General features: G+C 34.4%; 1 protein-coding gene across 8 annotated transcripts in view; it reads right to left on the bottom strand.

Annotated features, from left to right (window-relative positions):
• The window catches only part of LOC129791411 (uncharacterized), a 95,008-nt gene that overhangs the window by 26,690 nt on the left and 42,879 nt on the right, over window positions 1–25,439 (bottom strand). For 6 of the 8 annotated variants that reach the window (XM_055829573.1, XM_055829575.1, XM_055829578.1 and 3 more), the window contains 6 exons: window positions 19,767–19,836; window positions 17,647–17,805; window positions 16,683–16,805; window positions 10,498–10,660; window positions 6,560–6,770; window positions 5,741–6,354 (listed from right to left, as the gene is read on the bottom strand). In XM_055829573.1, coding sequence (XP_055685548.1) covers window positions 5,741–6,354; window positions 6,560–6,770; window positions 10,498–10,660; window positions 16,683–16,805; window positions 17,647–17,805; window positions 19,767–19,836 — 1,340 coding nt within the window. The remainder of the gene's footprint in view (window positions 1–5,740; window positions 6,355–6,559; window positions 6,771–10,497; window positions 10,661–16,682; window positions 16,806–17,646; window positions 17,806–19,766; window positions 19,837–25,439) is intronic. The other 2 variants (XM_055829579.1, XM_055829580.1) reach the window with 1 other exon arrangement.

Here is a 25,439-nt window from a genome sequence, read left to right as displayed (position 1 = left end):
TTCCTTCCTTTATATGCCCTAAGGAACATTTATGCCAATTTTCAAGTTTCTAGCACTGCCTGCAGTCTTTTGCCATGAGTTGACCTAACTAATTAATACTCTGGAAGCTATAAAAGACTAAATTTTACCACTCTATCTGCCTTTTTTCTGCCATAGAGGAGCTTTTGGCTCGATGAGAGGGGTGGGGGAGATTCCTTTCAGCTTTCACACCCTCCTAAAAATGCCCTTAAGGTGGGTAGAGCTATATATAGAGAAGAAGGTTTGTTTCTTTACGTGGAATAAATTACAAATTATTCACGAAAAAAAGGGAAGAAACAGTTAGTGAATAATTAATTAATTTTTACACTTTATCAATTATATACATTCCCTTTTTCTTTTCTTTTTCTTGTCTTCTTCCCTCCCTCCACCCCCCCTCCCACCACTTATGCCCTTTCCTTATTAACCATAAAACCAGCGAATTACTTGCACATGCGAAGGAAAGTGACCATATATGGTGGCAAATTTGCTATGTATGTATATAGTAAAGTAAATTTTGGCTTGATTGCATTAAAGTTGTGCGTATATGTATTTCCCCACATCGTACAACAATTAAAGACCGCACACCACACGAAATATATGTCAATAAGCTGGTTTTTGTGCCCATTAAGATTTATCACGATACCTAATGGAATCATTTAATAAGAATTTATCGAACAACTTTTTTCTCTCTACGTGCACAGCGGTAATATTGAGGGAAGCATCTTTAATTCAGTGAAGCATCACATTATTTCTAACAGAAAAACCTCATTTATGGGAGCTTTAAGTATTTATGTTTACAGCACACAAAAAAATCATTTTTTCTCCTGTTGTGTGAAAGCTGTGAAACAAATTGTAAAGGGGAAACAGAACAATTTTCTTCAAATCACGATGATAGTGAAGAAAAGTTGCTGAAAAATCATCATTTTCTTTTGTAACGAAAAAGAAACGAAATAATTCACATTTTTGTATGATTTACAGAAAATATGTCGGAATGTATTTTGACTCTGTAAAAAAAAAATATAAAAATATATAAACCTATAAATATACATATATAAGTACAATGATGGTCCAGCAGAGTAAAGGGAATGTACTGGTAAGTTTCACTTACGGGCTGTGATTCTTCCTTCAGATGACAGTCCAAGTGTGGTGAAAATTGAGGTGGATAAATTTTTAGGAATGGCTTTCTCACGCAACGAATCACAGCCAACGCGCATGAGTAAGCCTTTCCCCAGAATTTACACGCGTTGGCTGTGATTCGATGCGTGAGAAAGCCATTCCTAAAAATTTATCCACCTCAATTTTCACCACACTTGGACTGTCATCTGAAGGAAGAATCACAGCCCGTAAGTGAAACTTACCAGTACATTCCCTTTACTCTGCTGGACCATCATTGTACTTATATATGTATATTTATAGGTTTATATATTTTTATATTTTTATATTTTTTATGTATAAAAAAGGCGCCCCGCTTCGCGGGGCGCCAATTAATTTGTTTAAAATATATGTGAACAGATGAAAGTAATTGTTGATGTAACAAAATGGCAGAAGGCGGCCATTTTGAATTTTGAAATTAGTAAAATCTGATAGGTCATGCCCACTATACCTGATGAAACTTCAATCGAAAAGTCTTTATCAAGTACCGTTAAGCCAATATAAGGCAATATTACAACAATCGGTACATATGGAAACCTGTTTTGGTCTATATCTCTGAAACCACGACATAAATTTTTTTTATTTTTTTTTTGGTTAAAAGGTGTGCCTATCACCTATAACATACTAAAATTTAATCGAAATCTATCGTCCAGTTTTTGAGATATTAATCGAAAACTGGTCGAAAACTCATCGAAAATTTTGTTTTTGATTGTAGGCCCTCTAGCGGTAACTTTTGAAAGTTTCTATGTATAGATAATTGTAGACCTTTTTGAGATCTTTCATTCAAAACCGGTTTGGTTAAAATCGGTCAACCGGTTTAGGAGTTATGCCCGACTTTCGATAAAAGTCTATATTTGCTAAACCGCTTGTCCGATTTTTGGAAATGGGTTATTGTTGAAAAGGTCTTAAAGGCCCCTACAACATATTAAAATTTCAGACCTCTACCTATAATAGGGGCTGAGATATAGCAAAAACAAAATTGAAAAAAATTAAAAATGGCGGATGCAGGGGAGGGGGGGTGAATTTGATATCATAGTTGGACGACTTCCAGTCGATAATTGAACTTTGCCGTTGACCGCAAGTCTCTATCTATTACCGTTCTCTTGTAATTGAGCTTCAAACTACGGCCGGACGGACGGCCGGACGGCCGGACGGACGGACGGACGGCCGGACGGCCGGAAAAGTTTTTCGGCGCATACGTTTTTTGAAATGTGGGGACCTTAATTCGTGCTCATACCAAGTTTGAGCCCGATCCGACGACCTTGAGTTTTAGAGTGGACACAGAAGCTGTGCTATTCTTTTCTTCGAAAGAATCACAGCTAAAATACCTTCAATTCCTCAATATAATTGGATTTTATGGTGGATATTTCAAATAACTTCTCTCCAAAAATGTTACGGAAAATCTCACGACGAATTATGTAATGTTACGAGGAGATAGAAAATAAAATATATATGGTCACATGGTTATTTTTTTATTTACGTGAAAAGCCAGTTTGGATGGTATTTTAATGGAAAAGATTTCGACACGCAATTTTTATGATTTTCCCCCCTTTCCGGCGCGAACAACAGAATGGCGCATTTCTCTCCATCTCGTTTTCAAAGCCACGCAAAATCCCATTTATTTCAATTAATTTCCAAAATAATTGCCATATGATTCTCCTACACATTTAATGGAATATATTCGATCTTTTTTCATTCGTTTTGTCATAAAGATAAAGTTTTTGGGGGGAAAGGGAAATGTTGTTCAATTAAAATTGCATAACATTCTCATGATAATCAATACAATGAAACTTATGTCAAAAAAGGGGTGCTTATCTGAAAGAAAAATATTCAAATATTCCCCCATTTTATATCAAATATTCGGGAAAATTTATTCATTTAATTTTTATAAAAGCTTTAATTATTCGGAATATTTGATAGGTTTAATTGAAATTTAAATGAACGGAATGTAATTTAAATTAATGAAACGTATTTTAACCCTTTCGCGTTCTTTAGGCCATATACGTATAAACACAAACGTGAAACATACTGTTTTCTCAATTTTTTAAGAATTAAATTATTTTTCCACGTTAGAAATTCATCAATTTCACGCAAAAGAGACAAAAGAAGACGTTCTGACTGAGAAAAATCCTCTGAAAGCATCCACAGAATAAATATCGCGATAAAAAAGCGCATGTTTCAATGTCAATGTTTCACGTGGATGCGAAAGGGTTAATTCAGTTTATTTTCAATTTCTTGTTTCAATATTGGGGTTGATTCTGCTAAAAATCTTTTCCTTTCTTACAATTTGTCAGTTATGACTTTTATTTTAGTATTCTATAGAAAAAGATTTAACCCTTTCGAGTTTTTTTGGATCATACGTAGACTCAAACATGAAACATTTTATTTTCCCCTTTTTTATGAGTTCAAATGTTTTTCCTAGTTATTAGAAATACTTGAAATTCACGCAGAAGAAGTCAAAGAAGACGTTTTGCCTGGAAAATGTCCTCTATCGTGATAAAAGAACGCATGTTTCAATGTTTTTATGTTTCATGTCGGACGAGAGCGGGTTAAATAAAATTCTTTTAACTAGAAATTTCTGACCAAAAATCCAAGTGAAGGCATTTTTTTTATTAAAAAAGGTGTCAAATCTAATCAATTATTCTAAAATATTCGGGAATAATCCACAAACCTTTTTCCAGATAATTACCCCCTGCTTATGCCCCAATTTAACAAAATTTCAGCTCATTTTCTCTTCTCATTTTCCTCCATTCAATTCAACGAATTCCCGAGAACATTTTCTAAAGTTTTTTTTCTTCTTTCTTTCAAATGTATAATTCTGTGAATTTCTGTGTCACAAAAGGAAACTATTTGTGACATAAAATCGATTAAAATTTGCTTATTCAATTCACGAATGCAATAAATCTTCTCCAAAATGGATTTGCATGATGAGGGTGGGAGCTTTTGCAACTCAATTCCAAAATCTACTAAATTTCCTTTTTTTTCATTTTTTTTTACATTAATACGATAAATATCAAATATATTTCCAGGAGAATGTGTGTGGTAGGGGAAGGCGGGGGAGGGACAGGGAGATGAGAATACCCTTGGGGATGAAATAAAAATGCTGTTCAGAAATTCATAGACAATTTTTTGCACATGCATCATTATGTATATTGGTGAATTATTGAGTGCTGACAGAGCAATACCCGCGCCGTCGCCCATCCCCTTATTTATTTGCCAAAGTAGATACAACATCATGCGGGGGTTGAGGACCTATCATACCTTTTTTGGCAATCTATGGAATATGTGCAATTTGGTCTGGGCAAATCCCACCCCCTCCCCAATTGCCACACGCAATATTGTGTGACTCTGCAGTGTGATTAAACAATTGAAGCCAACCATGTATTCCAGGTATTATGCATAAAATGTTTTATAAATTAGGGGAGGAAGGCTCAAATGTGACCCATTTGAACGGGAGAATTATTATTATTTTTGCACAAACTAACAGAGACATTTTTAACCAAGAGATGTTTATCTGCCGAATACTTTGACTCTTTTGCCGAATAACACGAAGATTAACGAATAATCACAATATTTCCAAAGATCTAAATATTCTCATTTACAGCCTTTTACAGCTAAAATTTGGTACTTCTTCGGCTTGAATTTACTACTTTCTCAGTTTGAATTAAATGTTTTTTAAGTACCCTGCAGGACTGATTTTAGTACTCTTTATGCTTAAATTTAGTACTTATTCGGCTTGTACTTTTTTCCTATTGAATTCAGAACTTTTTCAGTTAGAATTGACTATACATATTTTCGGTCAGATTTTAGTATGTTTTCAACTAGAATTTAGTACTTCTAATTATTGAATTTACTTCTTAAGATTGAATTATCAAAAAATACTAAAATCTAGTCGAATAAATTCAAGCCGAAGAAGTACTAAATTCTTTCAGAAAACATGCTAAATTCTAGCTAAAGAAAAAGTAGATATGGGAAAAGCAATAAAATTAAGCCCATAAAGTACTAAATTGAATTTCACTTCTTTGGCTAGAATTTAGTACTTTTTAGGCTTTTTTGCTCCTTAGTCTCTACCAGCAATTAAAGACTGAAAAAAAAAGAAATGTTCGTCTCTGAATATTTTGATTTCTTTGGCGAAGCATCCGAATATTTTCAATCAGATAAACACCCCTTGTTTTTAACAATAAAATTAAAATTTTCCTTAAAGAACTTTGATCAAAAAATCTCCCATAGCCAGTTTTGGACCACCCTCCACTATACATATTCAGAAAAATTTTATTTTTCCAATTGAAATCATGATTGTGGAAGGGATGAAAATTGGGGTTGTCTGGTTACATTTTAAATTAACTCTCAATGCATATAGGTAGGTATAGTTTCGATGAAGGTAAATACACACCGAGAATGAAAATGAGAATTGAGATTCTTTTTTATCTCCATCTCATCATCGTATGTTTGCATGAGAGTGTCAATATTTCACAGATTGAATTACATGACGCCCCAAGGGTGCAGTGTGCTGAAGGTGGGGGGGGGGAGGGGTTGGGTGGAAAAAGGTGCTAATTGTGTGAGTATTTACCTTTGCATTGATGGACTCGTGCGACTGTGCCGCCTTCGGGGGTTCATCCGTCCCACTGACGGAGTCATCCAAATTAATCTCCCATGCAATGCTGCCCCTCTTGCTAGGCGTCACTGGTGCCGACAGTGTAGGCGGTGGCGGTACCACTGGGGGTGGCGGCGGCGGTGGCAGGGATGTTTCCTCGAGGGAATCATCGGAGAAATCATCACTGTCATTTGGACGAATCCCCGTACCGGGTGTTCCGTCGAAATTGATGGAATTATTCTTATTATGGCCATGTCGTACTTTAATGCGATTCAAATTGTGAATATTCTTCTGCATTATTATCGAAGATGGTGGTGATTTGGAGAGGAGCTCCTGCTGCTGCAGCAATTGCTGGGCGGACGGAGAATTGCTTAAAATAGCTAAGGGGGGTGGATTGAGATGATTGCTCTCATCCGATGATGCCGACGATGCCGATGTCGCTGAATCCTGTTGATCGTACAGCAAATGGGATGAATTCTTGCAAATGTCACGATGTCGCTCCATTGACGATGATGTATTGCGTGATCCCCGGCGCGGTGAAGAAGCACGTCCCGGATAAATCGTAACAGGATGCTCATTCACAATTGGCTCTGGTACATCAATAATTCACAAACCATTCGCCGACACCACACACAAGGAATGAGCGCGCGACCCCCCATCGCAAACAACGGAAGGGGAAAACAACGAAAAAAAAATGTATGAAAATATGACATTAAAGCACAGACAATGATTTCCCAACATCATGCAATATTACTTCAACAATCATATAATAATCTTCCTCCATCCATTACTCACCTGGAATTTTTCCCACACCAACCCCACGTAAGACGGCATCGTGCACCGCACTTATTCCCATACCCAAAATTGTCTTCCCACCCCCACCTAAGTCTGCTGAAGCCTCTACAGTTTGGTCCTTCACGCGATTCACCCCCAATTCACGGGGTGGACTAGAATTCGGTAAACTCCCATAGCGACTCGCCGCAACGGTCACAGGACGTGCTTTTGGCTGCAAAAATAATTCACAATAACTCCATTAATCATCATCCGTCTCAACGTCTGATCCACGCCGCATATCTGCCCAAAGCATAAACATCAAACGCACAAGAGAAAAAAAACTCCGCATCCAGATGCATGAATTGCAGACGTGCTTCAGAGGAGGAAAATTCCTTGCAGGATTTATTAATTAATTAATCTCCTCTCTTCACCCACACTCCTCACCCCTTTTTGTGCCAAGAAGAGCATTTTATGGTGATGATAAGAATGCTCAGTCATTCTCTTTACGCGCCCTTAAATCAAATGCATTAGCTCACTATTCATTAGAAAAGTCAATCATAACGCGTCCAGTTATAAGAGTTGGTGTCCCACAACGTGTAGAAGTTTGTTTATGCGTTGTAATACTATTTGTGAGCAGTATTAGTAGGCAAAGTTAATTTTTTTTGTAAAATTCGGCAATTTGATGGATAAAAATGGTTATATCTTTGGTTCTATAAGACCTACAGAAATTTCTTGACTAGTTTTGGAAAGGTATTAAAACAGGCTATAAATTGACATAAATTTCAATAATTTTCAAGGTCATCTCCATAACACAAAATGGCGGATTTTTGTTCTACCAAAACAGTTTTTGGCATTTTTTGTCTCGAAGGAATGGTTCTAGAGGTTTCTGATGTTCTAGAAAGTTGTAGAGAATTGCAAAACCTTTAATTTGATACCAAATTGAGCAAAATCGGACAAGCAGTTCAGGAGATATGGCTCTTAGAACTTTTCAAATTCAAGAATTTTTCAAATGGCTATATCTTCTAAACGGCGACATAGAATTTCTTCATTTTCGGACTGGAGAAAGATATTGAGTCAGGCTACAACATATCAAAGTTTAAAGGAAAACGATAACAGATGTTGGGAGATATAGCCCCTTAAAGTTAGGCAATTTTTGTTTTTGTTTTTAGCGCCTCTTGCGGATGTTTTTGAAACTTGAAATGTTCTAGGTAGTTGTAGGGCTTCTCAATACCTTTCATTTGATACCAAGATGGTCAAAATCGGTCAAGCCGTTCTCGAGATATATAGAAAAAACACTTTTTGCTTTAGGCCGCCATATTTGCTAAACCGCTTGACCGATTTTCAAGTATGAATTGTCGATGAAAATGTCTCACTGAGCTCTACAACATACTAAAATTTCAGACCTCTAGCTGTAAGGGAAGTGGTTGACAGTATTTCAAAATGGCGGATGGCGGCCATCTTGAATTTTGAAAATGCGAAAAAATGAAATTTTACACCCACATTTCTATAGAAAACTTCAAACCGGAAGTCTCTATCTGTTACCGTTCTCTAGCTATAAGGCTAAGTTTGGGCGACCGGCCGGCCGGCCGGCCGGCCGGCCGGCCAGCCGGCAGGCCGGCCGGATCAAAAATTTTCCACCACCATTTTTGGAATGTGGGTTGTCTGAAACGTGCTCATACCAAGTTTGAGCCCGATCTAAGGTGGTCGGAAAATCCGACGATTACAATACTTGGTGTTGGCCACGAAGTGGAACACCAACTAATTCAAGGAATCATTGTGTGGAAAATTAATACTGGAGTGAGTGGGTGGAAACCACCATTGAATTTTCACATTAAAATCACATAAAGGAGGTTATGTACCTTTGATCTTGAATTTAAGCGATGAGAAGATTTCAAATTTTAATTTTAAGCAACGATTTTGGAGTGTTTTAGGCAAAAAATAAATTAAAGAAAAGAAATAAAGAAGAAAAATTTAATTTTTTTGAGGTAAATAAATAGTTTTTCTTGTATTTTAAGAACTTTACAATATAATTTAAATGTTTATAAGTTCAGGATAAATTCTTATTTAAATCTCAAGACACAATCGACGAGTTTCCTCAACTCAACATTATCATTTAAAGACATTCACGTTGCAGGAAGTACCTTAATTCCAGTGATCCTCTAACTAATTTTAAGGGACACTATTTTTATCTAAAAGCTCAGAAATTACTTTTAAAATCCCCAAAAACATCAAATAAATTCCCAAATCTTCTCTCTCTTTAAATTCTCCTGTGAGTTTGGAAACTTTTCCATGTCAATATATCCTTTAAAACTTTAAACTTTTCATTACTTTACATAATTTTTCTCATGAAAGTCAACAAATGAATCAGGAGCTTTAGTGCGCAATTACCGGATTTCCCTGCTACATGAGGAAAGCTTTATATAATTTCCAGAGAAGAGAAAAACTTGGAGAATTTAAAGAAATTTCTCTAAAAAACTACAAAAACTTTGCCATTTTTGTGATTTTTGCTTGAATAATTTCCCATATTTATCCCTAACCTTTTTCGGAAATCTATTAAAAGAAATTTATTTTATTTTCTCCAACTACAGGAAACAAGCAAGGAAACAAGTCATTAAAAAATCATAATTTTTGTCAAAATAAAAATATAAAAAGAATTTTATTTTCTTCTTTGATTGCATTTTTCATGGTTACATCGTAAAAGCTTTTTCCTTCATATGCTTCATGTCAATTTTTCGTATATATAAAAAGCTCATTTTAGGCGGTAGACTGTGTGATAATCTATTGCACTATAAATTGAATGAAATGAAAGGCAATACAATACAGCATATTGCACATGATTGTCGTGCAATTTTCCCTTCAAACTCAACACTTAAATTGCAATGAAGGAAGAAGAAAAATCAATGGGAATTATATCGAGAATATTTGGCGTGTTTGAGGCTATTTTTTTCTCATTTGCTTTTTTTCCATAAAATTCTTCCCGTTTTCCCTCAATTATTCTCTTTCAATGCTTATTCCAGGAATCAGAAATCAGTTTTTAAAAGTATTTTGAAATAATTCCCGAGAACTTTCTGATATGTAAGCCTCAAAGTACTATACGTATAATGAGTAAAAGTTTCTCGAGAGGCAAAAGCTCTGACGTGGACTCATTGATGGATTGCATTTGGGCGAAAATAAATGATCACAGAATGAAAACACATCGAATAACAAATCAGTAGATGGATTATTTTGCCGATAAAATCAATGATTGAATTTTAAAGTAGATAATTGATGTTCATTCAATGTTCAAATTGACATGAATAATAGAACAAATGAATGAATTAATGATTTCGGGCTTTAAAAGCTCAAATATAAAAATTCAGGCAGAAGCTTTAATATTGATTAACGAGCTTGAAGGATTTTTTTAAAGACTTCAAATGAATTTAATTGGTAGAAGGGGACATTTGGCGCCTTTAATTCCCACCCACGTCTACACAGTAACTACTAATCATGATGCTCTACTGCTGACTTCTGTATGAAACCAAAGGCAACAGAAAGATAAGATCCTTGGCACCTCAGCGATATAATTGATGCCCTTAGAGGAAAACTGTTAAATTAATTTGAAGGAAAAAGAAAGCAAAAAGCTCCCAATGAAAACTAACATTCATTCCGCGATGTTTTTAATGACTTTTCAAAATAAAGTCGAGCTTTTTTTCCAACCCAACAACCGCCATTTGGTACTTGAAATCCAATATAATTTCGCGCATTATACCATCGAATAATCCCTTAGGGAAAGCCTGGGTGAAAAGATGGAAATGTGAATAGGAAGTAAAAAGGATTTTTATATACATACAAAATACATCTTTTGAGTATTCAGCATTTTCTTGTTCGTGCTTTCCGCATTTTCCTCCTCTGTACCACACCGTGCATTAAGGCCTTTTTGGCGTAAATGTATTTTTTTTATGTATGAATATGAAACATACCAATGTAGTCTGCTGCGCATGATTTCCGCTTTCAATTCTTGTTGTTGCCTTTTCACCAATTTCCGTGTCCGTTGGCGTCTTTTCAATTTTTCGCATTCGTGCAAAGATACCATCAAGTTGCTCCTTGGTCGAACTCGAAAGTGGACTAGTTGTTGGTGAAATTCTGCAATTTTAAATTCAATGTGAATTTATTATTGCTAAACTCGTAAGCACTTATTTTCCAAAAACATTCTATGTACCCTCATTAATTCCACCCTCCCTCCGTTTGTATTTTGGATAAATTGCAAATGGCTCTTTCTCCTCTCTCTCTCTCTTCTCGACATTCCTAAAGAACCGACAACTTATGTTATATGTTGTAACCCTTCTCCACCCCCTCTTTCTCCCACCCCCACCCTGTTTAGCTCTGCATTTTAGTGAAGACCGTTGAAATCAAAAGCTGAGCAAGAGAATGTGTGAAGTGTTTGTACGGTGTGGGAGGGAGCTTTTGATACTGTCTCATCCGTGTGCTTCATCTCGCATCCATTTCAATGTGAATCTGGGTGGGAAAGAAGTCTTTTGTTTTACAACTCCCCCGCATCATTTCATTCTTTTCCACCCTCCAAACACACACACACAGTACCTCCTGCTTGAATAAATGAACGTCGTGCTAATCTCAATATTTCACTGACTTTTCAGCACTATATTTTAATGGTTGTCACGTTCTCAAGTACCGGTAGCTCTCAAATGAATATACCCCGCGAGCAACATTGAGGCAATTTATTTAAACAAGCTCAATTAATTTTTAATAAGAAATTGATTCATTCAAGCATTACCACCGAAAAACTATAACACTGTAGAGAGAATCCAAATAGCTCAAAAAGGGAAAATTACATTGAGAAAGAGAAGAAAACTCCGGCATGTAGTACGATTTATGGGCGAGAAAAACAAACTTTCTTCATCTTTTTAATTAATTTCTCATCTCTTCAGGTATAAGTACCTATATGTATGTACGCAGGGGCGTCGGAACGTTTTCGAGCTTGGGGGGGACAAACATTTTGGCGCCCCCCTTCCCTTTTTTGGCGCCCTCCCTCCCTTTTTTGGCGCCCCCCCCCCTAGTTTGGCGCCCCCCTATTCTGGCGCCCCCCCCCTATTTTTTTAGGGTCTTTTTTTTATATATATCAGTACGAAATGTGAACCCTCTAATTTTTCATGGACAGTTGCATGATGAACAATTTTTTTAAGGTTTTCAAAAAAAAACTTTTCTCGAAGGAAGTTAGCTTTTTTAAGACCTCTTAAGGTCGTTCCACATTATTTCTTTTCTTCCACACGACGATCTTACAAAAAACAAGAGGAAAAACATAGATTAAAAAAAATGTACGCTTTCCAACAAACACAACTTTCTTTAATATGTATATATGTAGATCTTCCGAGCTACAACTTTGTGTCAGACAATTTGTTTCTATTTTAACGTGAAAATGCATTTTCAGTCCACTTTCCACTTTCCAAATTATAAATAGGTAATAAATGGTCAAAAATATCAATTTTATAACATTATTTTAACTCGACACTATCAAAGCTATTGAGATTGAAAAATTTGCGTAAAAATTAGATTTTTTTATAAAAAATAAATAAACAATAAATATTTACAAAACTGCACATTTATTTTTTTCCCACTCCACCCTAAGGTCTTTGAATTATTTTTTATAGTAGGTACCTAAAGTTATTTTTTATGTTATAAAATATTGGAAATAGCGGGTAATCAATGATCCTAAATAAGAATTAATAGTTATACCGATTAGGGAAAAATATTTTTCAAAAAATTTACAATTTTGTCTTAAAAAGTTATTTTTAAAAAATATATAAAGAAGTTAAAGTCTTTCATTACAATTTGCCCATCCCTTATTTTCAGCCAGTTTCACATTTTACTGACTGAGTAAATCTTTAGAATTGAATCACAATTAGTTTTAAAAGTATGGGATCGTCTAAGATTCAAAATAAGAGTGACCATTTCCCGGGAAAACGCTAGTAAACATACGGATTTTCCGAAATAAAGTAAAGGTGTATCATCTACTATCTTGATTAACATCTGAGTTTATAGGAATTGTAGAATATCGTAAAAGGTCTCAGATGTAAGCTATAAAAATGTGTAATATTATGAATTAAAATAATTTTCAAAAACCCATAGAAGGTAGAAAAAAAAATGCATTACAATATTGTGGAATTTAGAGACTAAAAACAAAACAAAAAAATACGTGTCAGGGAAAACTTTTTTATTTATTTTTTACCTTTTAATGGGTTTTGGAAAATTATTTTTTTACGAAAAAATAAGTATTTATATAGCTTTCATCTGAAACTTTTTACGATATTCTACAATTCCTATAAACTAAGAAATTAATCAACTATATGATAAATCTTTACCTTCTTTGGGAAAATCCGTATGTTTCCCAGCGCTTTTCCGGGAAATTGCCACATTTGTTTTGAATCTTAGTCAATCCCCTACTTTTAAAACTAATTTTGGTTCCATTCTGGAGACTTAATCAGTGTATGGTGCAGATGGTAAATAAGGCTCTTTGGTACAAAGACTCGATATCAATCTTCTATTACATCTATCTTCCATTTCAATTTTTCTATCTATCCAAAATTTGCGCCAAGCGCAACAAAACCCCGCGCTTCGCTCGAATTTACCTCGTTTTAATGAATAAAGTGAACATGTGAAACATATTAAAACTCAATTTGAACAGTGTCTCTACTAAAGCCGCCCTCGCTGTATCAGAGGGCGCCAAAATAGACCTGAAAATTATTAAAGAAAAAAATTGTAACGTTTCAAGGGGCGCCCTCAGCCTTCTAAAATTATTTGAACGTTCTAAAGGCGCCCTCGCTGTATCAGAGGGCACCGGGAAGGTTCTGAAAATTTTCAAAAATAAATTGCGACGCTTTAAAGAGCGCCCTAGATCAATTAAAATTATTTGAACCGTCTAAAGGCGCCCTTAGCGGAGATCAGAGGGCGCCAAGATTTAAAGTGTTAAATACTAGAGTAAAATATGAAAATTTCTTGTAGAGAAAAGAAACAATTTCACTCATAAAAAAAAATTGCCTTAAAATTTAAAGTGTAGAGAGTCTAGAGTTTAGAACGTTCAAATAATTTCAGGAGGCTGAGGGCGCCCCTTGAAATGTTACAATTTTTTTCTTTTATAATTTTCAGGACTATTTTGGCGCCCTCTGATACAACGAGGGCGCCTTAAGATCGTAAAAATAAATTTAAATGGCTGAGGGCGCCCCTTGAAATGTTACAATTTTTTTTAAAATAATTTTCAGAACCTTTTCGGCGCCCTCTGATACAGCGAGGGCGCCCTTTAGAATTTTCAAATAATTTCAGGAGGCTGAGGGCGCCCCTTGAAACGTTATAATTTATTTTTGGGAACTTTCAGGACCTTTTTGGCGCCCTCTGATACAGCGAAAGCGCCTTTAGAATATTCAAATAATTTTAAGTGGCTGAGGGCGCCCCTTGGAATGTTACAATTTTTTAAAAATAATTTTCAGAACCTTTTAAGCGCCCTCTGATACAACGAGAGCGCCTTAAGATCGTAGAAATAAATTTAAGTGGCTGAGGGCGCCCCATGAAATGTTACAATTTTTTTTTTAAATAATTTTCAGAACCTTTTCGGCGCCCTCTCATACAGTGAGGGCGCCCTTTAGCACGTTCAAATAATTTCAGGAGGCTAGGGCGCCCCTTGAATCGTTATTATTTATTTTTAACAATTTTCAATTTATGTCTTTAAGCTCTTTTTGCGCCTTTGTGTAAAATTTTATTCTTTAATTTTTTTGTCTCTCCTTTTTTATTAGGGACTTATTATAAAAAAAATTGAAAGGGCGCCTGCGGCGCCCCTTTGTATTGCTTTTGGTGCCCTTGTGTGGCGCCTTCGGCGCCCTTTTGGGGTGATTTTGGCGCCCCTTTGAGGCGCCTTCGGCGCCCCTCGAATTTTTTGGGGGGTACAAAAGACCCCCTGTACCCCCCAGTTCCGACGCCCCTGTATGTACGCATTGATGGTAATGTAATTCGGAAGAATAGGAAAAACAAGTCAATTAACTTCATTAGACGATGTCATAATGAATTTTCTTGGTGTGACGGTAAAGTGGACGTTTTTTTTCTACAATTTAATTATACATCTTTCCTCATTACATCCATTAAAATGTATAAATGTTTTTTTTTCACATCGCGTACATACCAATTCATTTCAATTACTCCCACCTCTCCGGGAGAAATTTCATCCCTAAAATATATGATTTTCCAGAAATATACTTCACCTTCGGGCTTCTTCTCCATTATGAGGAAAATATGCGAAATATTAAACTTCATGACATGACTTAAAAACCAATGTGAGAAATATGGGAACAAGTTTTTTTTTCAAGTTAAAATTTTTCTCGATAAGCAGAAAAGGAGTTTATTCATTTTTAAACCGTTTTTGAAAACTGAAGAAGATCTAAGAAAATCTCGTAGAGAATTAAGAAAAAGTTGCCAGACTTACGGGGTCTATACTATCATAAGCTCTATATGTGTACGAGAGAGACAACAATGCTGTTTTTTCTCGATTTTTCAGATGTAAAATCTTAAGCATCATATGCTTGAAGCTTAAGTATGATAGCTCTCTTAAAAAAATTATAACAGAATGTTCATAAAAATACATAAATTACTTTCCCCAAACTTTCCCATTAAATCTAAGTTGTTTTCAGTACATAAAGCATAAGCTTCAATGCTTCAAACGAGGGTTGATAAGATTTTTTATTAATCACACGTTGATTAATTGAAGGTAGTATATAAAATGCGTTTAAAAAATATATATACATTACATAGTTACAATAAGGGTGTGGCTTAAAGCACTTCTGATATTTTTTTCCTATACGCCTTTACATGCGGACGCTTCGAGAGCTTTTTGGGTTCTTCATCAGGTCTACAAATGTTTGCAATAATTTTGGTTACTATGCCTTTTCTATTTAATTAAAATTTTTATTCCTTTAGACTTTTTTAATGTTTCCCCATCTTTAAGATTTTCTTCTTCTAAAAAATAAGATCTATTTTGAAAAAGATAAAAAACTCAAAATGAATAATCTCCTTTCTTAATTTCATCTCCTTTCAATACGCTTCATTGAAGATTTTTTCCATTTGTTCCAATAATTCCCTCCATGGTTCATTCGATAGGCAAAAGAGGAAGAGGAATATGTACGGCAATTGAGGAAAGCCAAAAGATGTGAAATGTTGAAGGAATATGAAAGTTTTCAAGTCAAATAAATCAAATGATAAGATAGTTGCAATGCATCCGTCAACTTCACTATACCAAGACAAACTGATACTATTTCTATGTTGCAAAACAAAAGAGCAGTTTATTGTTGAGCTTTTCCTCCGCACATTGTTGTTCATTCAAGCAACATTTCATTATCGCACATATCTTGATGGTTAAGACGATGTGAAGACACAACAATAAGACAAAGTGGTTACATCAGTCAACAAGTGAAGTGATTTTTCTTTTAGAAGATTTTTCATTCGTCTCTCTTTTTTCTTTATAATGCCCAAAAATATATATCTCATGAAATAAAAAAAAATATGTTTCCAATGTTGAGGAAAATTTTATGTTTGAATGACAGGAAATGGAAAGAAGATGGAAAACCACGACAAAAGGAGTGGAGAAATGATAAAATGTAACGTGACGAAGTTGATTTTTTTCACCACCAAAATGTGTAGTCTCCCAACCCCCTCGTTACTCACACTTCCTGTGGAAATTGACGAGAAAATAATAATTTGATTTACGTTTGGTTGGATAACCACCGAGGGGTTGGTAAAAATTTCTTGATAACCCATTTGCTGACTTTGAGGTATATTTTCTTTAATTTTCCAATGAGTTTTCCCTCCCGCAGAAATGACAAAGAAGTCGAGAAAAATTCCACGACAAATGTTGAAACTTTTAGATTAAAACTATATAAGAAGGAAGTTGTGGTTTGAAAATTTTAGAGAAGTAAATCAATAAATATTTTTTCCCTCCAAGAGAGTTAAAGTTAAGAACTTGAGGTTCTTTCTATAAATGCCTTCACCTCCTCCCAGAGCCATAGCAGCCCACATATAGAGAAATTCCCTTATTGATACTCAATACCATCCCTGAGGAATTTATCGAACTCAACTGTAAGTGTCCCATGAGCTGAATTAAAAGTTTTACCTGGGTAAAATATTCGAGATGATTCGTTCGGCTTCCTCAGGTGGTGGTGGTCTCTCATCAGTTGTGCTCGTACCATGTGGAAGCCCTTCATCTGTCGCTTGAAAGCCAGGGGAGAATTTTGCCCTAAAAGCACAGTTTCAGCTCTTATAATCGCTAAAATTTCCATCATCCCTCCGCTCCCTCGCACGCCCATCAAGAAAATTTTAGTCTTTTCTCTTTGCAATAAACCTCCATTGTCCGTAACATAAGTAGGTACAATGAAAAATGACACCAAAGATGTCCCTTCGCTTTAAGTGAAAGTTCCATTATTGATTGTCATACAATCAACACCACCCCATGATAATTACATTAGATGAATCTATAGGAATCTCTTTTAGTGGATCCTCCGGAAAATCCACCCTCTTTAGCCCCTCCCCCCCTCCCCTCATCGTATATGTATGTGAAAAATTCACCCCTCAGTGAGAAATATTCCCCTCACATTCATTAGCGTGATAAGGCAAGAAATAGACAAAGAAAATTTATTTATTTCCAAGGGAAAATGGCAGTGAAACCCAAAAAGAATTGTCTACTTATCATTTGGTGAGAGACAAAGACGTGGAAGAAAGGGAAATTTTTCTTCCTCTGCACATCCCCCGCATCATTCAGCAACAAGAAAATAAATTTATCGTCTATTTTATCAACTTTTTTTTTCTCCTTTCCTCATTCGACGACGAGACAGACGGATAAAAAGATATAGAAACGCAAGAGGAGCAAATCAAAATGTAATAGTACTGTCCAATTGTGGTTATATATACAATGTACAAGTATTATATGTTTTTCTCTTTTTTTTTGAGGGTTTTTTTTTGGAAAAAGTAAAACCACCCTCTGTGATTTTTCGCCATTTTGTGATACGCGATAAGAGATGAAAAAGAGACAATAAATTACCCCACACTCCCCTAAAAGACAAGACTAAAACAAAACTTACCGTCGCCCATTCATACTCATGTAGCCATCGTCTTCAGATTGATGGCCCTGCGAAGGGCTCTCAGGCTCAACTGGTGGAGGCAGAGATTCTGGCTCTTCAAACTCCGATAACACCTTATCGAGCAGTTCCAGCGATTTCTCCACATCATCTATCCCCCCGCTGGAAGAGAAGGAAAATTTTCAATTTATAACTTCATCTTCTAGCCCCTCCACCCATACAAATATCCATTCGTGTATCAACCCCCACAAAACACACCAAATTTCCTGAATCACAATCATTTTGATAATTAAGGGATGAGATGTGAGAAATTTTCGTGTGCCACCCCTCACAACTTTCTCGTAACTTTTCAGAACATTTTCACAACAACACCAGCATCATGTTACTTCCTCCAGTTAATAATTTCTCACAGTATTGCAATTTACCATCACACTGTGAAGAGAAAATTTCTTGATTTCTGTACCTGATACACCTCCGCGCAGTTTGTCTAAATTGAACATCATATTCAAATAATGTTTAACAATATTTCGGAGAATGAAAATCGATTTGTAAACGATTCTATTTAAAATTTAGTACGTGAACCAATAAAACTTTTAGTTGGTATCATTTGAATTTTTATAGTTTAAAGGAGGTTCTTCAGGCATGAATATTGGACTGGTTGTTGTGTGATAAAAAATTTAATGCAATAGATTGATTGAAGATTCAACGACTGTGTTGCATTTTTCTGAAAGAGAATTCCAGCTCCTCCGAATGGGTGCCATTAAATAAAAATAGGCAACGTCTTTTCTTTTTACTGAACATTCTGGGAAATTTATTGGCAATCCATTTTATCAAACTGTGAGCCTAAAATGCCAATAAATATGCCAAAATGTTGTTGAAAAGTTTATAAACTGTGTCATTTTATTTTAGGGGTTTGCTATTAAGTTTTAGAACAAAAAGGCAAAATTTGAGCTTTAAAAAAATTTAAATATTCTCCAAGCACCGGAAAGGGTTGGAAAAATAATTTATTTTAAGATATAAATATGATTTAAAGTGATATAAATATTAAAACAAATTTCCTTGAGCTTTTCTTATTTAAAGCTCTCTTCCTGCAATAAATGCAAAGATAATTATTCCAGAGCTTTCATTTTTTTTTTAATCCCACAAATGCCATGAAAGCTCCTTCTAGACATCAGTGTAAATTTTGCATTACCTACTCTAGAAAATATTAAAGTGTCTCTGTGAATTTGAGAAAATCGATTTTGGAATATATATTCTCTCCTTAGAATTCTCTTTCTCCTGCTACTTGGCAAGAGTATCCTTCCTCTACCACGTCGCCCCCCTTAAAACTCATCATCATCTCCAATATATATGTAGCAAATCCAAAGCAATCCCTGAAGCTTTTGCATGTGAATTAAATTCAATAAAACGCCATGTAGAATTTGTCTAATTTTCACAGATGGAAAATCACAAATAATTCAAAACAACATCCCGGAAATTTCAGCAAAATGAAAATAGGACAACACCGTGAGATTGAATTTAAAATAAACTTCCATTCACATTTTTTTCTAGAGTTAAATCTTTGTTTTCTTCCTTCACATTCGGAAGCTAACCATATATACAAAAATAATGAGGATTTTTATGAATAATGAAGAAAGAAGTCTCAATTCTACTTCATGATAATACTTTCTTGAAAATACGAGCCACAAATCTCACGAGAGAGACATGGTTAAAAATTACTTTACATATTAAATCTGTCTGGTAATCATCCATCTATGACGACGTTCTCATTACTTTTGCTATTCTTATACTATATGTTTTTGCTTCTTTTTTTTTTGCTTCTCTCGCGTCCCCCAGTAGCGACAAATTGAATCAATTTTTCTGCTACTGAACATTTCACATTCGGAAAAGAAGTATTTATCACATAAAGATGATATAATATAGGAATATGATGGAAAAATCAGACAAAATTCTCCATCTCATCCCTGCTTTATGCTTCTGCATCACACACACATAAAATCATCCCCCCAATCATATTGAGATTGTTTTCTACAAGAGATCTTTGGTGAGTATTTTATGGGATTTTGTACGACACTATGAGTGGATATATCAAATGTGGGTGTATCTTTATTGACTATACTTACTCCGTTCGAAGTATCTGTCTCGATTCAGCCTGAGCCATTGCACACGTTGTAAAATATTCAAAATTCCTCTCTGAAATGGAAAAGAAAACGAGAGAAAAAAAAGGTGAAAGTTATGACAATAAATGTTATAAAATTCTACTTCTTGTGGAGGAGAATATGCTCTTGAAAACTCTTTATTTTGGCTGCTGTAAAAAGCCAAACTGTAACAGGAAGTTTGTTGAGTGGTTACAAGAGAGAAAAGTACATTGTAAATGTATAAATTCCCTCACTTGAAATTTCAAGAGGGTAGAAGAAGAAAAAAAACTCCTTGACTGAATTGAATTTGCTTTAATTCGACTAATAGAACTTTTTTTGTGTTAGCCCTTCACGCCGTGTGTGTCGCATTGCCAGTTGGAAATTTCATTAATTTGGGTTAAACAAGTCTCCTCTATATGTATACCCATGGAGTTAGCAAAAGCAATGTTTTTCCTCAAAATGTTCTCTACTACCTACTTCAAAAAGCCCCCCCAACATACCCATGCGCTGTAACATTTCGTCGTCAATTTTCAAGGCGTAAAACAAACTGTAATTGAACTTTGCTAAATAAACACTCACTCACAGTTTTCGAGACCAATATTGTGATTTTCTCTCACTGTTTTTGCACTAATAAACCAACTTTGTAACTCACAACAATCCCCGCGCATATACTCAAGTAACGGCTATTATGTTTTTTGTCGTTTTGTCTCAATTCCATATAACCCGCATATGTATATCCGTGATTGTTGCCAAGACGTGTGTGCGAAAAAAAAAGAAGCGGAGATGCTCTAGAAAGAGTTTAATTTGAAAGTTTATACGACGGCGGTAGTGTTGGATGATCTTCGAATATAATAATTTCCACATTTCGCTATCCCAACATGTTTTTTTTGTAGCCGTCCGCCTCCACCTCTTTAAATAAGAAAAAAAATGTGAATTGGATATTAAACCCATTTTACTTTCATTAACCACACAATCATGCATCAACAATTGCGTGGGAAATAAAGAGAGGAAAACTATTAAAAAAAAAAGAAATGGAAAATTCATTCTCTCGCCGGTCGCTCCTCGTTGGTAACTGTTTTACATGTCTCTCATCATTTCTCAATATTAAACCCACTCTTTCTCATATAATGCATATAATATAAAATGTGGTGTTGTTTCAAGGGGGAAATGCATAATTCCGTTTTTATGTTTTTCAAATTATTTTGGAATTTTTCTTTTCTGGAATTATTGTTGGATTATAGAAGGATCTAACTAGTCAGGAATTTCATACTTTAATTAAAATTTAATTTAAAAAATAATGCATTTTAACACTGAAGGACAAAACTGGCAATAGCTGCCAAATCGACCTCTCTAAACCGTTACAGAATAATAACTAACGATTTCAATTACTGTAAGTTTGTCGAAAGAAAATAAAAAAAAAAACGTTTTCTCTATGATAGAAAATTAAGTTCAAAGTTTGAGGTTAAAAATTCGTGTCCTCCAAGTGTTAAGGAAATCGTCTGTTTTTGTGGGGCTAAAAAAGTCATCCAAAGGTTTAACAAAATCAGAAAAAAAAACATTTCCTAGCGTGATAGAACAAATTGTTCTATGTAAAGGTTCTAGATTGGAAAATTTCCTATTACAATATCCTTAACCACTTTGTTCTATCTCGTTAAGTAACATTACATATAACGTTTTGAGCTTTATTACCCCCGGTCTGTGCTATATGTAATTAATTGATGTATAAAACGCTTCGAGCTGAATTATCAATAAAATTTTATTACCTACTTTTACTTTTAATTAACTCCCTGACATAATTTTTTTTAAATAAATGAAAAAAAAACTCCCTAAAACTTGCCAGATAATAACCCCTTCACCACAAAACCCAATAAAATACCAGCTAAATGAGAGAATCACATATGAACCAAAACAACAACAACAACAAAAAATACGATGCAACTCATGGAAAAACATATATCTGTGCTTTTGCATAAATTCTAGAGAAAAAAATGTGTCTATTGTGGTATGAAAAATATGTTATGCGACAGAATTAAAAAAAAGACAATTTACTTTTAATTTGCTACCGCAATTTTTAAGTATAATCATTCCTCCTCTGTGCTGTTTTGTTAATTCCCTCCTTCCTGACAGCCAGAAGAGTCGTAAAAGGGACATTTTTTTATTTATCTTTTGCAATCTTGAGGCTTTTATATCCCTTTTCGGGTCGTAAAAACCAGAGATTTACCAGCAAAAACTGATTAATTGCTCCATGATAGCATTTTCTGCTGTGTGTTTATGTTTTAAACAGAAATGGGGAGAATAGAGTTATATATTTTTGGCATAAAACCACAAAATTTCATTGCAAAAACAACCCACAAAATCACTCCAACACTGAATGAAGACATTTTTTTTCTTATAAAGTCATTCTAATTAATTCTTCTTACTAAACGGTGATTTAGATATGACAGTTGTGTTCTTTTTTTTCTTAGCTTCATTGTTAGAATGGATGAAAGAAAATGAATTATGATGAAAAAATGACTCAATAAGGAAAATTATAAATGTGGTTTATACATGAATTACAAATGAAAACAAACAATGCGCACAAGTGTAGAAAAAAAAGAGAATTCATCTAATAAAATTTTATAATCTCCCACAGTAATGTTCAAGAAAATAATAAGACAGGCACTAATGAATTATTAACAAGGGAATCCGAAATTATTACTTAATTTTATTGCAAAAAAATTATATTACTCACAGTATATTACTCTTATTTATGTAGCTATATATAAATAAAATACAAACTATATATGTTAGGTATATAAAATCTCAGCTGAAAAGTAAATTCCGGAGCAATTGATTGCCAAAAAATTGCAAAATCATGAGAGATTGTAATAATAATAATAAAAAAAATATATTTCTTAAGCTACTAAATGTCAAGAAATGAAAAGCCACCCACAGGCACCAAGTGAAGCAAGAAATCATTCAATGTGACCTTTGACCGTGAAAGTCACCCACACGAGAGGCATTCCAATTTCAGCTACAAACTCTATACGCACAAATATGACTTATTGTCCTCCCAGTAATCCTTGAAAGGCATTCCAATGGATGCCCAAAGAAAAAACTCCAAAATACTCTTCTTGTAAAGCCCCTGAAGGGAAAGAAAAGGCAGGATATTCACCTTGAGAGATGAATATAGCCCCAAGTGACCCAAAAGATTAGCCAATAAATTTTACAATATCCACACAAAAGTACGTGCTGGGCGTACTTCCTTAAAATACATCTCATATCCTTTTTATATCAAGAAAAAAGAGGAGATTTTTGGGGAGATTTTCATGTATTTTACAATCGAATACTTCAATAAATTTTCAATTGGGTACTGTGCATTAAATATTTACCATGGCGGCATACTTTAAATGACAAAACAATAAACATATAGAGAGGAGACAATATTCAAAATTGTGTAACAAAATGCCAGAAGCATATTTGCTATATAGGAAGTTACAGATGTAACAAACTTTGCTGAACCGTATGAGTGCACTTAATTGCTTGTTAAATGCTTCGTGGTCAGCTGGGTTGACACACGAGATCTGAAACATGCTATGGGAGAATGCGTTTCTAACGCTCAAATAAATTATTTAATTTATTTACCAACTATTTACGATCTACTGAAGGTCTCAATTGACAAATCAAAAGTTGCTCTGTTTATTTTATTTTGTAAAATATATTTGACCTTACCGTACTTAGGGTTTTCGACTTTAGGTGGTCTTCTGTCTAGACGGAAATTTGTAAGTTTTAACGTAATTTCAATTCGCTACTTCTAATAATTAAATTATTATCATAAGTAATTGTTCGAGGCCTGATGGAAACAAGTGGAACCGCAACGTCTTAGCTAAACCGACAAGGAGCGTTTCTCTGAATGAAAATATTCGTATTTTCGGAAATAAATACGAATGATTGGAAAAAAGAAATCAAAATATTCGACAGATAAACACATCTTTGCTTTTAGTCATAAAAAGTCATAGATTAAAAGAAGCAAAAGCTTGAAAAGTACTAAATTCAAGCCTGAAAAGTACTACATTCACGCTTGAAGAAATATTATAAATTCAAGCCTTAAACAATTTTTCGGCCTTAAACTTTATAAAGCTCAGCTTGTGAAGAAAAAGCTTAAAAACGTTCTTAATTCTTAGCCTAAAAAGTACTGAATTCAAGCCGAAGGATTACTAAATTTCAGCAGAAAAGATACTAAATTTAAGCCTTAAAAGTATTAAATTTAAATTTAGTATTAAAAAAGTTTTTCGGTTTTTAGTCTTAAAAAGGATTAGATGTGCCTAAAAAATACAAAATTCCAGCCTAAAAAGTATTAAATTCAAGCCAAAAGCAGTTATTCAGTTCTTGAAATATTCGGATTATTAGGTTTATTTTATTTAGGTAGGATTTATCTTGCAATTAGAATGTATTAATATAAAGAAAATCAAAAAATTCGTGTAGAAAGAATCTCTTCCATATCAAATTCCATCCACAGCTCTTGCTTTCTGAATTTCTTGTTTAATTCAAATTACAAACGGCACAACGTCTCTAAATTATACGATTTATAACTAACCCTGATGTATCTAGGATTTCATAAGCAGTTATTCCTAAAACGCATCGGGGTTATTGCTTAATTTCACTTGAATATAATTTGTAGATTAGTCTGTAAACAAACAAGTACGTAGAACGCAAGAGAATTATCAACAAAATAATTTGAAATTGAACATTAATGGCATATAATTTCGTTGATATTTCATATCTGCTATAGGCATAAATAAACCACAATAATTAAAATTGACCAAATGTTGATTTTCACTATATTGCGTGGTAACGTCATGTACAAAGATAATCGAATTATTAATAAAAATAACTATCATGTGGTCTACATCGATGTTTTGCTTTTTTGGCATCAATTTGACCACCTTTACCTCTTCATTTTCACGGATAATTTATTTTACACGATATGAAAGTACAAATGGTTAAAACTACTAAAGAGTGTTGTAGACAAATATTGAGCTTCATACATATATAAATTATTAAATAATTTAATAAATATAGCATGTGAAATATCATATGAAATTAACATATTACTTGGTGAGGTACGCAAAATTTCTAATTATGCTATGGTGGTGCGAAATAACTGCAAAGTTACTTCCTGCATAATTTTCGTGTAAATTAATGAAACATTTTCTCAACTTAATGCTGTGAATTATTGCTCCTTGTCGGCTTATGCGAAAGGGTGTGTACACACACATATTACAATATCTTTTCCCATGAATACGACACAAAGGTATTTCCACCCTGAGATTTTATTATCACCATAGGCATTGCAAAATTTTCTTCCTTCATACCATTCTTTTCTCCAAGCATCCAACAGTATTTTCACATTGAGTTGAAGGGGAAATTGTAGGAATGTCCCCGAGTGAGGGAAATACGTGAAAATCTACCGTGAAAGTGTGCTGAAAAATTTATTCTCAAAACCATTTTGCACTCTTAATATTATGAGAGCGAGAACACATTGTTTTATAAGCGTGTTCATGACAATGTTCTTAAAATTCCCTCATCTACTAATTCATCCGTAATATTTATTAGTCACCCTGGGTAGTTAGCACACACACAGCACACAGTTTTGCTACGCAGAGAGAGACATCATTT

The sequence above is a fragment of the Lutzomyia longipalpis genome, chromosome 2 (assembly GCF_024334085.1).
Source record: "Lutzomyia longipalpis isolate SR_M1_2022 chromosome 2, ASM2433408v1".
NCBI classification, from domain to species: Eukaryota; Metazoa; Arthropoda; class Insecta; order Diptera; family Psychodidae; genus Lutzomyia; species Lutzomyia longipalpis.
Note: the sequence above shows the minus strand (reverse complement) of the source record. Positions and strands in the feature narration are given on the sequence as shown.